General features: G+C 35.5%; 3 protein-coding genes across 6 annotated transcripts; 1 reads left to right on the top strand and 2 right to left on the bottom strand.

Moving 5' to 3' along the window:
- Nucleotides 1-1645: 1645 nt before the first annotated feature.
- Nucleotides 1646-3424, bottom strand: LOC120771528 (testis-expressed protein 9). The gene is made up of 2 exons (XM_040099586.1): nt 2525-3424; nt 1646-2455 (listed from the first exon to the last, which is right to left on the bottom strand). The coding sequence occupies exons 1-2, from the start codon at nt 3310-3312 to the stop codon at nt 1861-1863; spliced, it is 1383 nt and encodes a 460-aa protein (XP_039955520.1). The 5' UTR covers nt 3313-3424; the 3' UTR covers nt 1646-1860.
- Nucleotides 3425-6293: 2869 nt separating this feature from the next.
- On the top strand, nt 6294-6897 carry LOC120771928 (neuropeptide SIFamide). Its single transcript, XM_040100225.1, has 2 exons — nt 6294-6513; nt 6590-6897. Exons 1-2 carry the CDS (start codon nt 6387-6389, stop codon nt 6676-6678), a joined length of 216 nt encoding a protein of 71 aa, XP_039956159.1. The 5' UTR covers nt 6294-6386; the 3' UTR covers nt 6679-6897.
- A 1975-nt stretch (nt 6898-8872) lies between these two features.
- Nucleotides 8873-15270, bottom strand: LOC120772894 (steroidogenic acute regulatory protein-like). Of its 4 annotated transcripts, none has more exons than XM_040101767.1 (13): nt 15128-15270; nt 15039-15049; nt 14268-14494; nt 13941-14089; nt 13718-13876; nt 12887-12940; nt 12659-12791; nt 12447-12583; nt 11662-11814; nt 10863-10967; nt 10141-10790; nt 9915-10038; nt 8873-9834 (listed from the first exon to the last, which is right to left on the bottom strand). In XM_040101767.1, the coding sequence occupies exons 3-13, from the start codon at nt 14386-14388 to the stop codon at nt 9742-9744; spliced, it is 1878 nt and encodes a 625-aa protein (XP_039957701.1). In that variant the 5' UTR covers nt 14389-14494; nt 15039-15049; nt 15128-15270; the 3' UTR covers nt 8873-9741. The 4 variants fall into 4 exon arrangements, with proteins under 4 accessions (XP_039957701.1, XP_039957703.1, XP_039957700.1 ...); XM_040101769.1 differs by lacking the exon at nt 15039-15049 and having other exon boundaries at nt 14268-14381; nt 14485-14494; XM_040101766.1 differs by lacking the exon at nt 15039-15049.
- Between the last annotated feature and the right edge of the window lie 123 nt (nt 15271-15393).

Raw genomic sequence — 15393 nt, 5'->3', positions numbered from 1 at the left:
TGAATATTAAAGGAGCGTACTTCCATACTTTGAGGGATGGGCTTGAACTCTTGAGATAATGAAGTGGAATTCCGATTTATGTATTTCTCAATAGCATATATTTTATAATTACCAGCGTAGCCGCTGTCTTTTAATTCGCTGAATTATATCAATGTCGTCGCATATCTCGTGAAGCTCATCGTTCCATCGAATGCGATATTCGCCGTGGCCAATGCGCAAAGGACCATAAATCTTTCGCAGAATTTTTCTCTCGAAAACTCGTAACGTCGACTCATCAGATGTTGTCATGGTCCATGCCTCTACACCATACAGCAGAATGGGAATAATGAGCGACTTATAGAGTTTGGTTTTTGTTCGTCGAGAGAAGACTTTACTTATCAATTCCCAACTCAGTCCGTTGTAGCACCTGTGGGCAAGAGTTATTCTGCGTTGGATTTCGAGGCTGACATTGTTGTTGCTGTTAATACTGGTTCCAAGATAGACGAAATTATCTACGCCTTCGAAGTTATGACTGTCAACAATGACGTGAGAGCCTAGTCGCAAGTGCGACGACTGCTTGTTACAGGAGATATTTCGTCTTGCCCTCGTTCACCACCAGACCCATTTACTTCGCTTTCTTAGTTCTGCTTTCTTCGTCCATCCTGGAGAAAGCAGAACTAACGGCGCGGTTGTTGAGACCAACGGCTACACTGGCTACGTCATGTTGTCCGAATGGACGAAAGCACTCCATCTCTGAATGCTTCCGACGCAGTACCCGCCGGGAGAAGTAGAGTAAGAGGAAGACCTCCACTCTGTTTAATGACCAATTGGAAAAGGACCAGGTTTGGATTGGATTCTCCAATTGGCGCCACATTGCTAGAAGAAGAAACGAGTGACGCGCTGTTGTTAACTCAATTATTACCGCGGAAGCGGTGTCTACGCCAGTAAAGAAGAAGAAGATATTTTATTACATTTTTCAAACAGCTACAGATTCCCCTAGCATTGAGTTCATTGAGTAGAATGCCTACTTATACTTGTATATCTGTAGTTCCATATGCCTGTCTCCTGAATTAACTAAGAGGCTGAAAAGGAAAATAGTCATCTAATAATAATTCTCTCCTTGACGTAGTAATCTGGCTCTAGAATTCGTTGCCGTAAAGTTGAAGATGTCGAATGTGTCTAAAACAGAATATCTTGCTCTGAATATGGTCTAATACAAATGCTCCCGAACATGATTATCATTACTAACAGACACATATCAGACTCTCGTAGGAAACGACAACAAACATATTAAGCACAAGTTCAAAGTAGTCCGGTTGACAAACCGAAACAATTGCGATAAGTACCGAGTAACTCTCAGACGACAATCAGAATCAGGATGAAAAATAAATAGAGTACAAACTGTGAGAGTCATGTCGCAATGGTAACAACTTGGGGATCTGTACTGTCGATCTAAGGAAGAACAGCTCATCAACAACAGTGCGTGGATAAAAGTAAAGGTAGGAATGCATAAACAACAGGCTATGATGAATATAATACATACCACAGCGATTATAATAGCTATCGTGAAGAACATTTGAAGCTGGGCTTAACGCCATTAAAACACTCCATTTTCGATATTTATAAGGCGAATAGCATTTTAGCAATGCAACCTTTATTAATAAGTATTACTTACTCACAAATACCACAATAATGGTTCTGACCCATATATAATGATGAAATTATCTCTTTAAAATGTTCACACGCATGTGGAAGGACTAGATATCGTTGGACTTAGCAGGTTAATGTCAATGCATGGACATACAAGTAGTTAAGTAATTAGGCATATGGCATGAATGACGAAGTGATACATTTATCACAGAAATATCATTCATACATCACCTATAACTTCGTGTTCCACTCGAGTACTTTTGCGAATTCTTTTTCACCGAAACTAATCATCTTCGATTGTTCCATACAAATATTCTGTCGCTTGAGATTGTCGATAATAAAGAGTTGTTTCTTGTAGGCATTAAGTAGATCGGCACGTTGCTTCTTCAAGCTTTTAATCTGTTTATCCTTAGTCTCGCCATCGACACGCATCGACTCTTTGAGTTCACGTTCGGTATTCTTTAACAACGCCAATGCGCTCTTCGTATTCTCCAACTCTTCATTGGCACGATACAAACGCTTCTCGAGATTGGTGTTCGTTTGAGATAACATTTTCAGCTCACGGCGTGCTGTCTCGAGCTCCTTCTGCTGACCACCCTGTTCAAGATTACGCTCCTTCATACGTCTATTCACCTCCTCAAGTTGTGTCTCCGTCTTACTCAATTGTTCGGCAATTGCATTGTGTTTGGCGAAGGCCTGATCGCGTTGCTGTTCGATCTTCTTGTTGCGTTCCAATGTCTTTTCGAGCAGCTCCTTTTGCTGTGTCATCTCTTGTGAAATGCGTTCGTGATCCTCTTCGAGTATGGCTATTTTGGATTTGAGAAATCTGTGAAAATAAATTTGGAAAATAATAATAAGTTATATGCGCAAAGTTTGTATATGTGACACAGCATACTTAATGAGTCCATCGGAGCTAATATGCTTTCTGCCTGTTTCAAGAGAACGTCGCGAAGAGTAGCCATCGTCAATTTCGCTGCTGGCCTTCGCACGCATCGATGCGCTCTCATCACGTATCAGCACCTCCAAAGAGGGACTCTGTACGAATTTCGGATTGCGATATTTAACTGTGAAAGCGGTCTCTTTCACCCTTGAACTACAATTACTCGAACGCCCATACGGCCGTGTACCACTTTCCGGACTCTTAATTTGCTTCCTATGCAATGTACTGCTCGTGCGATTGGTTTTCGGCGTCTCTGAGTGTGCTGTTAAAACATTATCACCATCCGGACGTATGCTGGGCGTATTGGAGGTGGATGATTGTTGCGTCGATTTACGTGCCGTATGTGTACGATGTGTATGGTTACGTTCGGTGGGTAAATCCGAGAGCACATCGCAGGCACCATCACCAGCGCCATTGGCATTTAACCCACCACCTGCCGTAACATTGTTGAGACGTTTTTTGAGCAAAGTACTTGCGCCCTTGGACTTTGTATAGGTGAAATATCGTTGATCAGTCTTGTTAGTCGTTGACTTGGATGTGCCGTTATAAATGGCGCTCCCAGTGTTCGTACCAGCGGCACTACCGCTACTGCCACTATTCCCCACACTATTACAATTGGGATGTTGATGCGGCAATTGTTTTTGATGCTGTTGTAGTTGTTGATCCAATGCTGTGACGTTTAGCTGGTCCAACTCTTGATTCAATTTAATGAATTCCTTTTCGCGCGATAGCAGTTCGGCCATCGCCTCTTATAAAATTTTGACAGAAATTTTTTAACGAATACACAAAAGCGAAATTTTGCATTAAAATCAAAATTTTTAACATTTAATTTTTCATATGAGGCCAATTTTCAGTTTTGATTTTGACTTTTAGTTTTGAGTGATATAGCAAACGATTTAGATATACAATTTGCTTCCGCACTCCAACACTCTTGGTCAGCTACTGGAGTTACAAAGTGATTGTGGGCTCTAACTCCTTACGCCGCTCGTACAAACTCAAAGGAAGAAAATTCAGGGGACGTGGGCGGGTAAAATACTCTGGCTAAAAGTGAGGTTGTCCCAGTTGTTATTTATTATTTTGAACGGTGCTCTTGGTGATGGCGCGCATTGATTACACCGACTTGTTGTCACTGTCGCTATCGTTGCTACTTCATGTTTGAGGTGTTATGGTAAACGGTGGGTAAACAGGGGGGTGATTTGTTTACATTTCGGTTAGGTTGTGGGGTTGTTGAATTATGCACCATTATTTTGGTAGTAAGTAAATAAACTGAGTATGACAAATTACATGTATGTATGTATATGTAATTATTTTTTATTGGAAGATCCAGTAAAATTTTTAGAATTCAGATATAAGACACTCAAATATACAAGTATATTTGTAGGTATGTAAACAAAAATTTCCATGCAAACGCATTGAGAAGAGCCATTTTTTTCTTCCTTCAATATTGTTTGCTATAAACCATTTTCGTATTGAGGTTGGCTAAGCGTTAAACTTTGCGATCTACATCTGAAGTCTAAACTTATGGAACAAGTGATTTCTAATAGTGGCTGACTTCTCAATGCATTTACTTATTAGGCAATATTTCACTCTTTAATTTAGAAATGAACTCTTGGTTAAATATACAAGTGTAATATATCGCTAAGCCAACGCGACGATTCTCAAGCTCTGTTTCTTTAACTTTTTCGATGTTGTCATCGTTATATCAAAGATGTGTGTGGACGCTTGAGACAAGTTTTCGATGAAGTCAGGACCTTTACTGAATGCTTTCTGCCACTCATACAATTGTTTTTGTGATAAAGTAGGCTCCCCAAAACTCGTCAATAACTCTGTAGGCGCGATTCGTTTCGAAAGCGAATTCGTTCAATTTTATTATTCCATTCCATATTATCTCCAGACACAGCTCTCACGTCGTCAACAGACAACACAAAACCACATACTAATTGACATTTTGAGATCAAACCATAACAAGGTTGTACTAACCTCAGAAAAAATATATATGTATGTATATATGTATATTAATTCAATTTGCGCGAGTAGTAAATATGGAACAGTCCGGTTCAATTTAGATAGATGCGTCTAAATTTTATAACGTGCAAGATATCAATAGCGACTATTAACGAGTGATCCAAGTAGAGGTGCTTTTTTCAATCGCCTTTTTAGACAGATCCCGCATGAGTCGTATCAAGCTGTCATGTTATTTTTGTTCAGTATTGTTTGGAATTTCATCACGGAAAGACTTACGTCTGAACAGCGTTTACAAATCGTTCAACTTTATTTAAATTCACGGCCTACTGAGCACCATCACTCATCTTGAGACCCAGCATTCATTATTGGATAATATTCGATCGAAAAGACCACGTCCTGTACCCATTTATGAAAATATAGCAACCGTAGCTGAGAGTATACACGAGGACCGTAGAGAGTCGATTCGGCGCAGTTCGCAGCAACTCGGACTGATGGATGTGTGTATAAGATCCGACGTTTTCGAGCCAAATTTTGTTCAGCGATGAGGCCCATTTCTGGCTCAATGGATATGTAATATAAGCAAAATTGCCACATTTGGAACGAATAGCAACAAGAAAAGATTCAAGAGCTGCCATTTCATCCAAAAAAAAACATCGGTTTGGTGTGGTTTGTAGGCCGGATGAATCATTCATATTTCTTCAAAAATGATGTCGGTGATAACGTAATCGTATCACACATGGCATCAAAGAAAGGATTTATTGAGAGAACACTTCGGTGAGCAGAAAATTTTACGTTTTGGGTCGGTCGATTGGCCACCAAGAACGTGTGATATCACACCATTAAACTTTTTCCTATGGGGATATGTAAAGTTCAAAGTCTATGCAAAGTCTAGCAATCCCGCTTAGATTCAGACCTTGGAGCAAACCATCGCGCTTGTCTTTCGCCAGTTACTGATCGAAATGCTCAAGCGAGTCATCGAAAATTTTATTCAACAGGTGGACCATTTGAGACGTAGCCGCGGCCAAGTTTTTTCTTTAAAAAAGTATGGGACCTTGAAACGGATCACTTTTTATTTAGCATTTTTGGAATATTGGAAACTCGAAATCTCGGAAAAGTATCCTTTCTGAAAGAAAAAATGCGATATTCATCAAAGCAATGCAGCAAGTCACTTTTACATAAACTGGACCTCGAATTGCTCTATATTCACATTATTCTCTGGATTCAATAACTCAATGGAATTTCTCCAAAAAAAAAAATTTCTATAAAACTGTACGAATAAAGTGGGTACGTCGAAAAATGAGACGCATACTTTAACCAAGATACCACTTATTTACGAGCGTGGTTCAACAATGAATCTCGAGCCTGAAATCATTATTTTGGAAGTTAATCCTGGTTACAAGATAATCTCAACTGTGCATAACCGCAGATATAACACACTTCAAAATCGCTATTATCTTAAAGCGGAGTGTGCACCTAGCTGTGATAATACATGGATATATGTACAAGTATGTATGTATGTTAGGTATGTGAGCTCATATGAGTATTCAATTAATATTCAATCAATGTGACTAGAGCTTGCCACCGCTCAAGTTCCTTAGGGAGTTCACACATTAATTAGAAACTAAAGCAAAGCAATTATTAGCTGATAAGGCTATGAAAATGTAACTGTAAGAACAAGCAGTCCTTTATGCCCTAGGTGTTCACTGAAATCGTATAAAAGCGGCAACTGTGTCAGCAATCGACATCAGTTGCATTCGAGCATCACAGCAAGCAAGCTAAAAGCAAACGCATCACTGCCAAAAGCACAAAAAGATCCTAAGCAACCACCACTACATCTACTATTACATATAAAATGCGTTCATTCTGCACTGTATGTTTCGTAGCTTTGATCTTGGCCGTCTGCATGTGCAGCTTCGGCGAGGCGGCCTACCGGAAGCCACCATTCAATGGCAGCATCTTTGGCAAACGCAACTCCTTGGGTAAGTAAAGCTTTTGACTCTGAATTTACATTTTATTCTCAGGCTATTTAATTTTGCCTCGTCTTCTATTCTTCAGAATATGATAATGCCAAAGCTGTCACTGCAATGTGCGAAATTGCATTGGAAGCGTGTCAATCATGGTTTCCACAAGGCGAAAGCAAATAAGCCAACTCCAGGGGTGCGGACCGCATGCTATAAATAAAGCGCCGGAAAACTAACGATATTCTATATTTATGTCTAAAATTAAGTAAAATTATTATAAACGTGGCTTTAAAATATTTATACGCATATGTGTACATAAAAATTAAATAATTTAAATACATATTATATATACATATATATATCAGTAATAATGTTATAAAAAATATTTATTCAATAAAGCAAATGCTCCGTAAAGCAGAAACAAAATTTAGAGAAAGTGGTATTCTTTACTAAGTTATGGTTGTTAGTCTGAATCCTCTTTGTTTTTATGATTTTCTACATTAGGGTTGTTCTTTGTGAAGGAATCGATATCAGTTTATGACTACTTATGTTTAAAAGAACTCAAAAGCGAAAGAATCTCATCCTCTAGATGGCAATGACTAACGACCATGCGATGTTTTGCTAGGAAAAGTTTGGAGTTGACAAGCAAATTTTTCATGTATTTTAATGCAATCTTTATTATCTTTACTTCGTTTTTGCAAAAGATTCTGTTCTTTTGATACAAGTCTAGCATTGACATACTTCATACACAAAAGATTAGCCGTAATCATTGAGTTAATCCGTAAGAGATATAGAGATCCGCTGCTATCTTTCTGATGAAAACATGACAATTTTCAAACATACATATGTTTTCTTTAACATATGTACATATGTATGTTATCGTCATTAACAGAGGACGAATTGAAAGAAGAGTTTTCGATGATTTCAAGACCTTCACTGAATGCTTTATGCCTCTCAAACATTTTTGTTCGTGATAAAGTAGACTCCCCAAACATTTTCGCAGCATTTTTAAGGATTCCGTAGCCGTGATGATCGCCAGAGGCAAGCTTCTCGCGTCGCAAACAATCAGCTGTCAAATAGAACTCATTATTAACCGTCTATCCCTCCGGAACAAATTCATGATGCACCAAACCACGAATATCGAAATAGACAATGATGCCTTGATTTTTAAAAGGCTTTGGCGTGGTTTTATTGCTTTCGGCTCGGATTTTCCCCTCCATTCCACTTATTGTTGACTTGTTTGCATGTAAAATTCATAAACCCGTGTCTCACAGGCAGTTATAATAGTATCCATGAATGTGGAATCAGAATTCGCACAATCAAGCATATCCGAAGAGACCTGTTTACGGTACTATTTTTGAAAAAAAATTAGCTTTATCGGGACTAGTCGATCAAGAACGTGTTTCATGGATAAAATATCCACCAAAATCATTCGAACGGACTCGCGAGAAATGTCGAGCTCTCTTGCCATCTCTCTAACACTTACCTGACGATTTTTAAGCACCATATCCTTCACTTTTTTAATATTTTCATCGGTTGAAAAGGTCGAAGGTAGTCCGGAACGACTTTGTACCACTCGTAGGCTTGTGTTTTTATAAAACTGAACCACCTTTTCCAACATTTGCCTCGATTCAGCACACGGAATTTGATTAGAAATAGAAAATTTTAGACAAATTGTTTGTTTGATATTTTTATCCATTGTAAAAATCGCAACACACTACTGAGGTTTACCGACTTAAGCAGCATATTTGGCATGGTAATTAAGGATAGTTCTACCAACTTAGCAAAATACATTTTTTGTAATAACATTTAGCCATGGAATCTAGTTGCAATTTCCGGGTGCTTTTTTGTTTCTGTTTGTATTTTTTTCAAAAGCCGGATGAAATCCGGGCCAATTCAGGTACGTGGGAATTGTCGTGGGGGTGCTTTTTTGTTACAATGAATAGCGAAATACACTCACTCATACTTCAACTCTATACCTTTGTTTGTGTTTTTACATGTAAAAAGAGAGGAAGAGAGCAGAAGCGAGTAGAGGAATGGAGAATCGAAGACAGCTAAGTAAGCTATTTGGTGTACATATATTACAACAGGCTATAATAAGTAGCAATGAGCTTCACTCAAACAAAACCAATAATAAAACCTGACGAAGCTTTATGTTGGTTTGACAGCGCATCTAAGATTCCAACGATCGGGTGTACGTCCATCCAAGAACTTTTAACTCCTCCAGGAATGTTTTCTACTACTACAATAACATAATAATCGAATATTCGTAGCTCCTCCAGTGATACATAACATAATAAACGAATATTCGTAACTGGAACAGACCGGATTTCATTGTCCGATTCAACGAAATCATTTTGGTAGCATTTTCAATCAGATATATATATGTATATTTATTTCCGTAAAAACATAAAGCATACAAACGTACGTATATATGTAAACCAATAACAGAACAGCCATTTTAATTAGCATCAGAAATTGATCATTCATCAGTCCTTTTGATTTTGATTATTGTGTTATATTTGTTACATTATATTTACTGTTTAATGTTTACAAATTGTATACTATCACTTAATATGTCATGAAATATTAAAAAAATTTTTACATGCCACATAGACACAAAATGCCGAAGAAATCTCGCACGGTTATTTGAATGAAATGAATTTTTATATGAATATAGCGGAGCTTGGAAAACTTGCTCTAACCTAACTATGTAAATATATGTGTACGGATGAGAACGTACATAATTATACTTTTTCCTTATATTGACAAACCCAATCGTGTAAAAAAATATTCAACTTTTCAATTTTATAGTAAATAGTTTGCAAAGCTATGGGCAACAGTTTTAAACTTTTTTTTAGCAATCATTAGCAATTAAATATGTAGCTTTGTAACTTGTACAATTTCAAATAGTAACAGTTAATTTGTAAAGCTATTACAATAATAAAGATCTATGTCAGTTCTATAATTTTCCTATTTTTTAGATTTTTTTTAAACAATTTTAAATTACTATATTAGTTTTAGGATGTGGTTAGTTTTCTTTTTTCTTGTTTTTGTTTTTTTTTTTGTTTTTCTTTTTGTGGGTATAAATGAAAATGTTTGTGCACTATATTGTTAAAAAATACATTCCACACACACATAATGGAAACTAAAGCTACAAAAACTTATTTACTATTACATAATACCCGCTTTCGTTAGCAGCTATATATCGACAATGTTGTTGTTGGCGATCATATTTAACTTCGGCTATTTTCTAGACGTACGTTTACGTTTTGTGCGTAATTCAGCTACATATTTACGCAGATATTTCATATAGTCATTCATGAAAGTAGTGTAGGCCTGCAAAGCATAAGTGGAGGGTTTTAAAATGCAACATAATAGTGTAGATGGATAATAGTTCAAAGGTTTAGCAGACTTACAGTGTCTAAAACATAACGTGGTATGTAACCCTTTAAGTCCAAGCACAGAATCCAGTCGAATATGCAAGCATCCGATTTACCAGCAATCTCATGAAGTGCAAAACCGGCCACAATATTTTCACCACTTTGATAGATCGAAAATTACAAGAGAATATAAAAATGGATTGTAATTTTGGAAATTTTTTTTTCATCACAAAAAACATTTTAAAATTTTTTTCTTACTCACCGTACATACTTAGTGGTGGGCGGCACTGGCGCATAATCAATACTAATGGCCGCACTTAAATATACTTTATTTTTGCTGCCCTTCGCCCCCAGCGCACCGCTTACGGCTGCGCCATCGCCAGTATCACCACTTTCCTGTTGTACAGTTTGCATTTCCGCACGTGCCTCTTTCTGCACCAGACGCGTCAAATCATCAACATTGTCATGCGCATCCTCGAATGTGTCCTCTTCGAATGGTGGCGGTTCATCAGGATCAATACGCACAATCGTGCTGAAATCTTTAGCACCCAAACTTTTACTTAATGTTTTAAAAGCAGGACCACCACGTCCACTGCGATTTTCTTCATCACCGCCAGCGCTTTCATGCAACCCCTTTACACTGCCGCTGCTGGAGAATTTCGCACGATTGCTTTCGACACTGCTGGGTTGTGTAGTCGTTACAGAGTCATCATCGGAGACGGTGGAAACACTAGCCGGACCAGCCGTATCACTGCCACTGTCGGCTTCTTCATCATTATCGGATTCCTCACACATTCTGCCATTACGGAAGAGTCGCCAACAACGCAAATTAATGAAATCGCGACTCTTTACCATACCACCGCCACCGCCCACACTGGCTTGGTATGTAATATCTGTGTAGGAGTTGATTTTCTGCAGAAAGTAATTATTGTTATGTTTATATCGTATATACGAGTTATGTATAGAATATAGAAATACACTTACATGCACAATTTTCGATTCCAGTAAAGTCGGATTCCACTTAGGCACACTTTCAATTCTATAGAAGAGTTCTTCCAGCAGTGCCTTGGCTGGATACTTGATACGTCCCTTAAGAAATATTCAAATTATTATAATTTTATATATTAAATAGCGGTAAAATACGAATGATAATAAATGTATTTCCATTAGGGTTGCAACAAATGCATTAAATAAATCATTAAATTAACATTTGATTTTTTTTTATTTGTAGTCCCGCATATCTTAATTAAAAATAGTTTTTAATTTCAAATAATTGATTAAATATTTGCATTGCCAATTTCCGTTATAATTAAAAACAAAAAAAAATTTAATTAAATAACGAAATTAATTCAATTTAAACACGCTTTTTATGTTATTTTTTATTTAATTGCTTTTAATTGTAGTACTTCAGTAAAAAAATTTACTTTCTTTTTTCCCTTTCCATTTCATTTTGCAATATGAAAGTTACTCCAATTTTTAAATAAGAAAAAAATTTCTCAATTTCTAATCAAATTAATTTTTTTTTATTATTAGATTAAAAAATCAAATTTTCCATTTTAATATCAAACATTTTGAATAAAAAATTAAATTTTCAGTATTTAATCACAAAATTGTTGGATTAAAAATTGGATTGAGAAGTTAATTTTCAGAAATTTGAAGTATGTTAGGACTAAAAATTAAAATTTCAAAATTGTAATTAAAAATTTTAATTATTATTAGCATAACCCTGATTACTACATTATGCAACTACAAAAAAAGTTAAAATTTCGTTCTAAAAACTTACTGTGAGTCGGTAAATTTTTCCCAGCTTCTCACGTTGAGTACTACGTATGGTATCACCTTTGCTCGTCACCTTTTCCACTTTCCAATCGGGCGATTCGAAAAGTTCGTACGCTCTACGCACACAATCCAAAGCCATTTGATGATATTCTTCATCCTGTATGAGAAAATTTTTATGAAATTATAATCTGATATGAAAATAGAATCTTCAACTTTGGATTTAGAGTGTTAACCTGTTGCATGTTAACAGAGTTTTGAGAAAATTGTCGTTTTATGACTTCAATGCCAAAGCCACAAACGACATTTGGTGTAGGTTTAAAAAGAAACTTCATTTTATATGTAATTGAAAATGTAAATATTTGAATATTTTCTGCGTTCACAACTTCAATGCGAATTTTATATTTGAATATCCCTAATTTGAAATGCAACTGAATTTTAATGCCTGACTTTAGGAATTTATAGTCGCTTACTGATTAGTTGGAATAAATCAGAGCACTTTGCTATTCTAAGAAGTAGAATTATACAAGCGAAAAGAGAACGATATGTACGGTGTACATACATATGTGCAAGCTATGCAAATCCGATGGGCAAAACAAAGAGGTAATTGATGCCGTTATCACAGTCAACATCAATGCTGGTATTGACCTTGAAGCAATTGAACTATCAAGTAGTTCGATAGTGAATTTAAAATTTTACTTTAGGCATATGTATGTATGTGTGTATGTAAAGTATATGCATAGTAAGAATATACGACGCCCACACAACTCTCACAAAGTCTTACAAACTTACCTGTTCATCGTCGTCGTCATCACTGTTGTGCACTGTTTCTAGTGGTGAATAAAAAATACTCTCCGGCACATTGCGACCCGGTTGGGAAGCCAGAAATGGTGCCATCATCGGCGAACGCTGTTCTGGAGTTGTTATTGCTGCAGCGAAAAAAATTAAAATTAGTATAATTATTATATAACAAATATATAAAAATATGTATTTTTGCCACTTACAGGAAAAATAGCTGCGCGCGTGGCGCTCTTGTGGTATAACGCGACAATCCAGAAACCAAGCCTCTCCCCAAGCCAATACAAATGATGTTATAATCAGTATCACCTCGAAAACCTGTTGGCGCGAATCAACCCACTGCAAAAGTGTGCATGCATGTAAGTATTTAATATTCATTTTATTAATTACAGTTATAAAATATAATATGCGCAAAAACTGAATGTTTGACTCACATCGTAAACGAAGACTTTGGAGATTAAAAATAGGCATGAACCACTCGTAGATAACTGCAATACACAAGTGAAATAAGTTACAAGTTAAATGAATTATGGAAAATATCTTAGCGATATACTCGTTATGATGTGCATATACACTTGGATGTATGTATGGTTGTATGTATTCCTTTTCCTTAGTGCATTTATATACTGATAAATGTTAGATGTTATGCATATATATGTTTGTATGTATGTATGTATGTACATTCGTAGGGTGATCAGAAAAAGCAACTTTATTATGTACATACATATGTATGTGCATATTTTATAATGTGAATAAAATCACGCTCGCAGTAAATAAAAAAATTTAAAAAACAAAACACAAGAAAAAACGATAACTTTAGTTGCACTAAATCTATATTACCGTGTTTTTCTTATAGCATAAAAGTTCTAAATTGAAATTTAAACTGGCCGATATGGCATCTATATGCTATAGGGCTCTCCACTGAACAATTTGTTCAGAAGATTACTTGAAGATATCTTAACAATTAAAAGAGTTTTCATCCAATAACTACTTAATGGCAAACTTAATATACCCTGATCTGGGTATATTGAAACAAGTTTCTTAAACTGTGACTTCTTTTAATACAAAGTAGTTCTTTAAATATAATTTCCTATGCGCTTAGCCACACAACCAATTTTCCTGACGTTATAATAAATTCAACTGAATTCATATAAAAAAGTTAATAATAAAATATTTAGGAAATACAATTATTGTATAACTTTAACTATAACATTCATATGTATACTATAACATACATACATATGTATACTTTGAGGTTTACTCACTGCAATTATTATCCAATGGTTTATGTACATTAACGCATAGAAAAATGTGAGTACTACAAAACGGCATATGGCGGCTCCGACTACATCGAATAACGACGTGCCAAACGTGTAATGGACGATTTGTTTCTGAAATGCTTGAAATATATTGTCTCCATTGATCTGAAATAAAGCACATGGATATTAATCGTTATTTATCTTCTTAATTTCTAATAAACCATCTTACCATTATGCATATTAACCACAGTAACGATACGAAAAACAAGTCGAAAAGCACGAAGAGACAGAAAAACCGACGTACCACGGACATGCGTCCATCCTGCATATAACCGCCGAGAAATTCTTCGGTGATCAAATTGATGGAATGTGTACGTGCTGTAAATAAATTAACTTCAGTATTTTTTTTAGTTTTTCAAATAGAATATAATATTGATGGAAAATCCCATTAAAAACCTCAACTATAAAATAAATGTTTAATGACTTCATTTTTCAGATAATAATTTTGTAGTTGAATCCTAAGACGTTTAAAAATAAACATTTTTAAAATACTTACACATATCATAATTGGGGGACATTGGCCCACTCATTGTACTGCGGTAGGCCATAGGGTGTCTAGAGCTTGTTATCAGCAATTCAGCAGCTGATCGTATTTCATCGGCATCACTAACTGACATAATCTACATTTACTAGTGCTTATATAGCCGTATGTGATTTTCAATATGAATTGGATATGTAAAAAATTAATAACTATAATAACTTTTGATACATACTTCACTGTTCCTGAAAATACAAATTTAAGCAATTATAAGATGCAATAAAAGTTATTGTTTATATTTTTATACTATTTGGTATAATGCTATAGTTTTTTAAATCCAGTAAAATCGCTATACAGAATTATATGAACAAATACAAATCCTCATTGCGGACGAAGTTGTTTAATGCCGATTTCGGTCAATACATACATATCATATTTTATGCAAATATAAACAATCATGACAAATTTAATGCAGCTAAGTACGCTGAAGAAATGTTAAGCATTTAATAGCTATATTGTACCTTCCTGCTCAATGTGTTTATTTTATTTACTTTTTTCTGTACGAGCACTGATAAGCATAATTTCACTATATTTTGCCACCGACATATACATACATACATATGTTCCATGACGTAGTAGGAAACTGACTCATTTTTATTTGTTTGAGTGTAGTCTAGTAGGTCAAAAAGATGGATCAAAGTAATACTCCTATTTCACTCTAATGTATATATATTAATTGTTTATTCAATTGTGTCTTTAGAAATTCCAAACCATAGTATATATACATACATATATAAGCACTATTGTGGAAAAATAAACATAGAGCACAGTTTCAGTGACATTTCATTTGCATATATTATGGAAAAGAGATTACCTACCACCAATTTATCGGGTAAAACTGCAGATATTTTAGGATAAATATAATATAACTTTTGTTCCTTAGAATGTGTTACCTAGTATCAATTAATATGCACATCTGCAAATATTTCACAAAATAACTTTCAACTTCAACCACTCAAAATAAATTAATACCAACAAAGAAAAAGCACAAATGTCAAATTTCTCGTTTTCGCAAATTCTCTTCAAACGTCTAAAAGGTATGTTCAGTGAAAGTCAGCAAAATAGGCTGAAATGCACTTTTGAG

The sequence above is a fragment of the Bactrocera tryoni genome, chromosome 3, assembly GCF_016617805.1.
Source record: "Bactrocera tryoni isolate S06 chromosome 3, CSIRO_BtryS06_freeze2, whole genome shotgun sequence".
Lineage (NCBI taxonomy): Eukaryota > Metazoa > Arthropoda > Insecta > Diptera > Tephritidae > Bactrocera > Bactrocera tryoni.
Note: the sequence above shows the minus strand (reverse complement) of the source record. Positions and strands in the feature narration are given on the sequence as shown.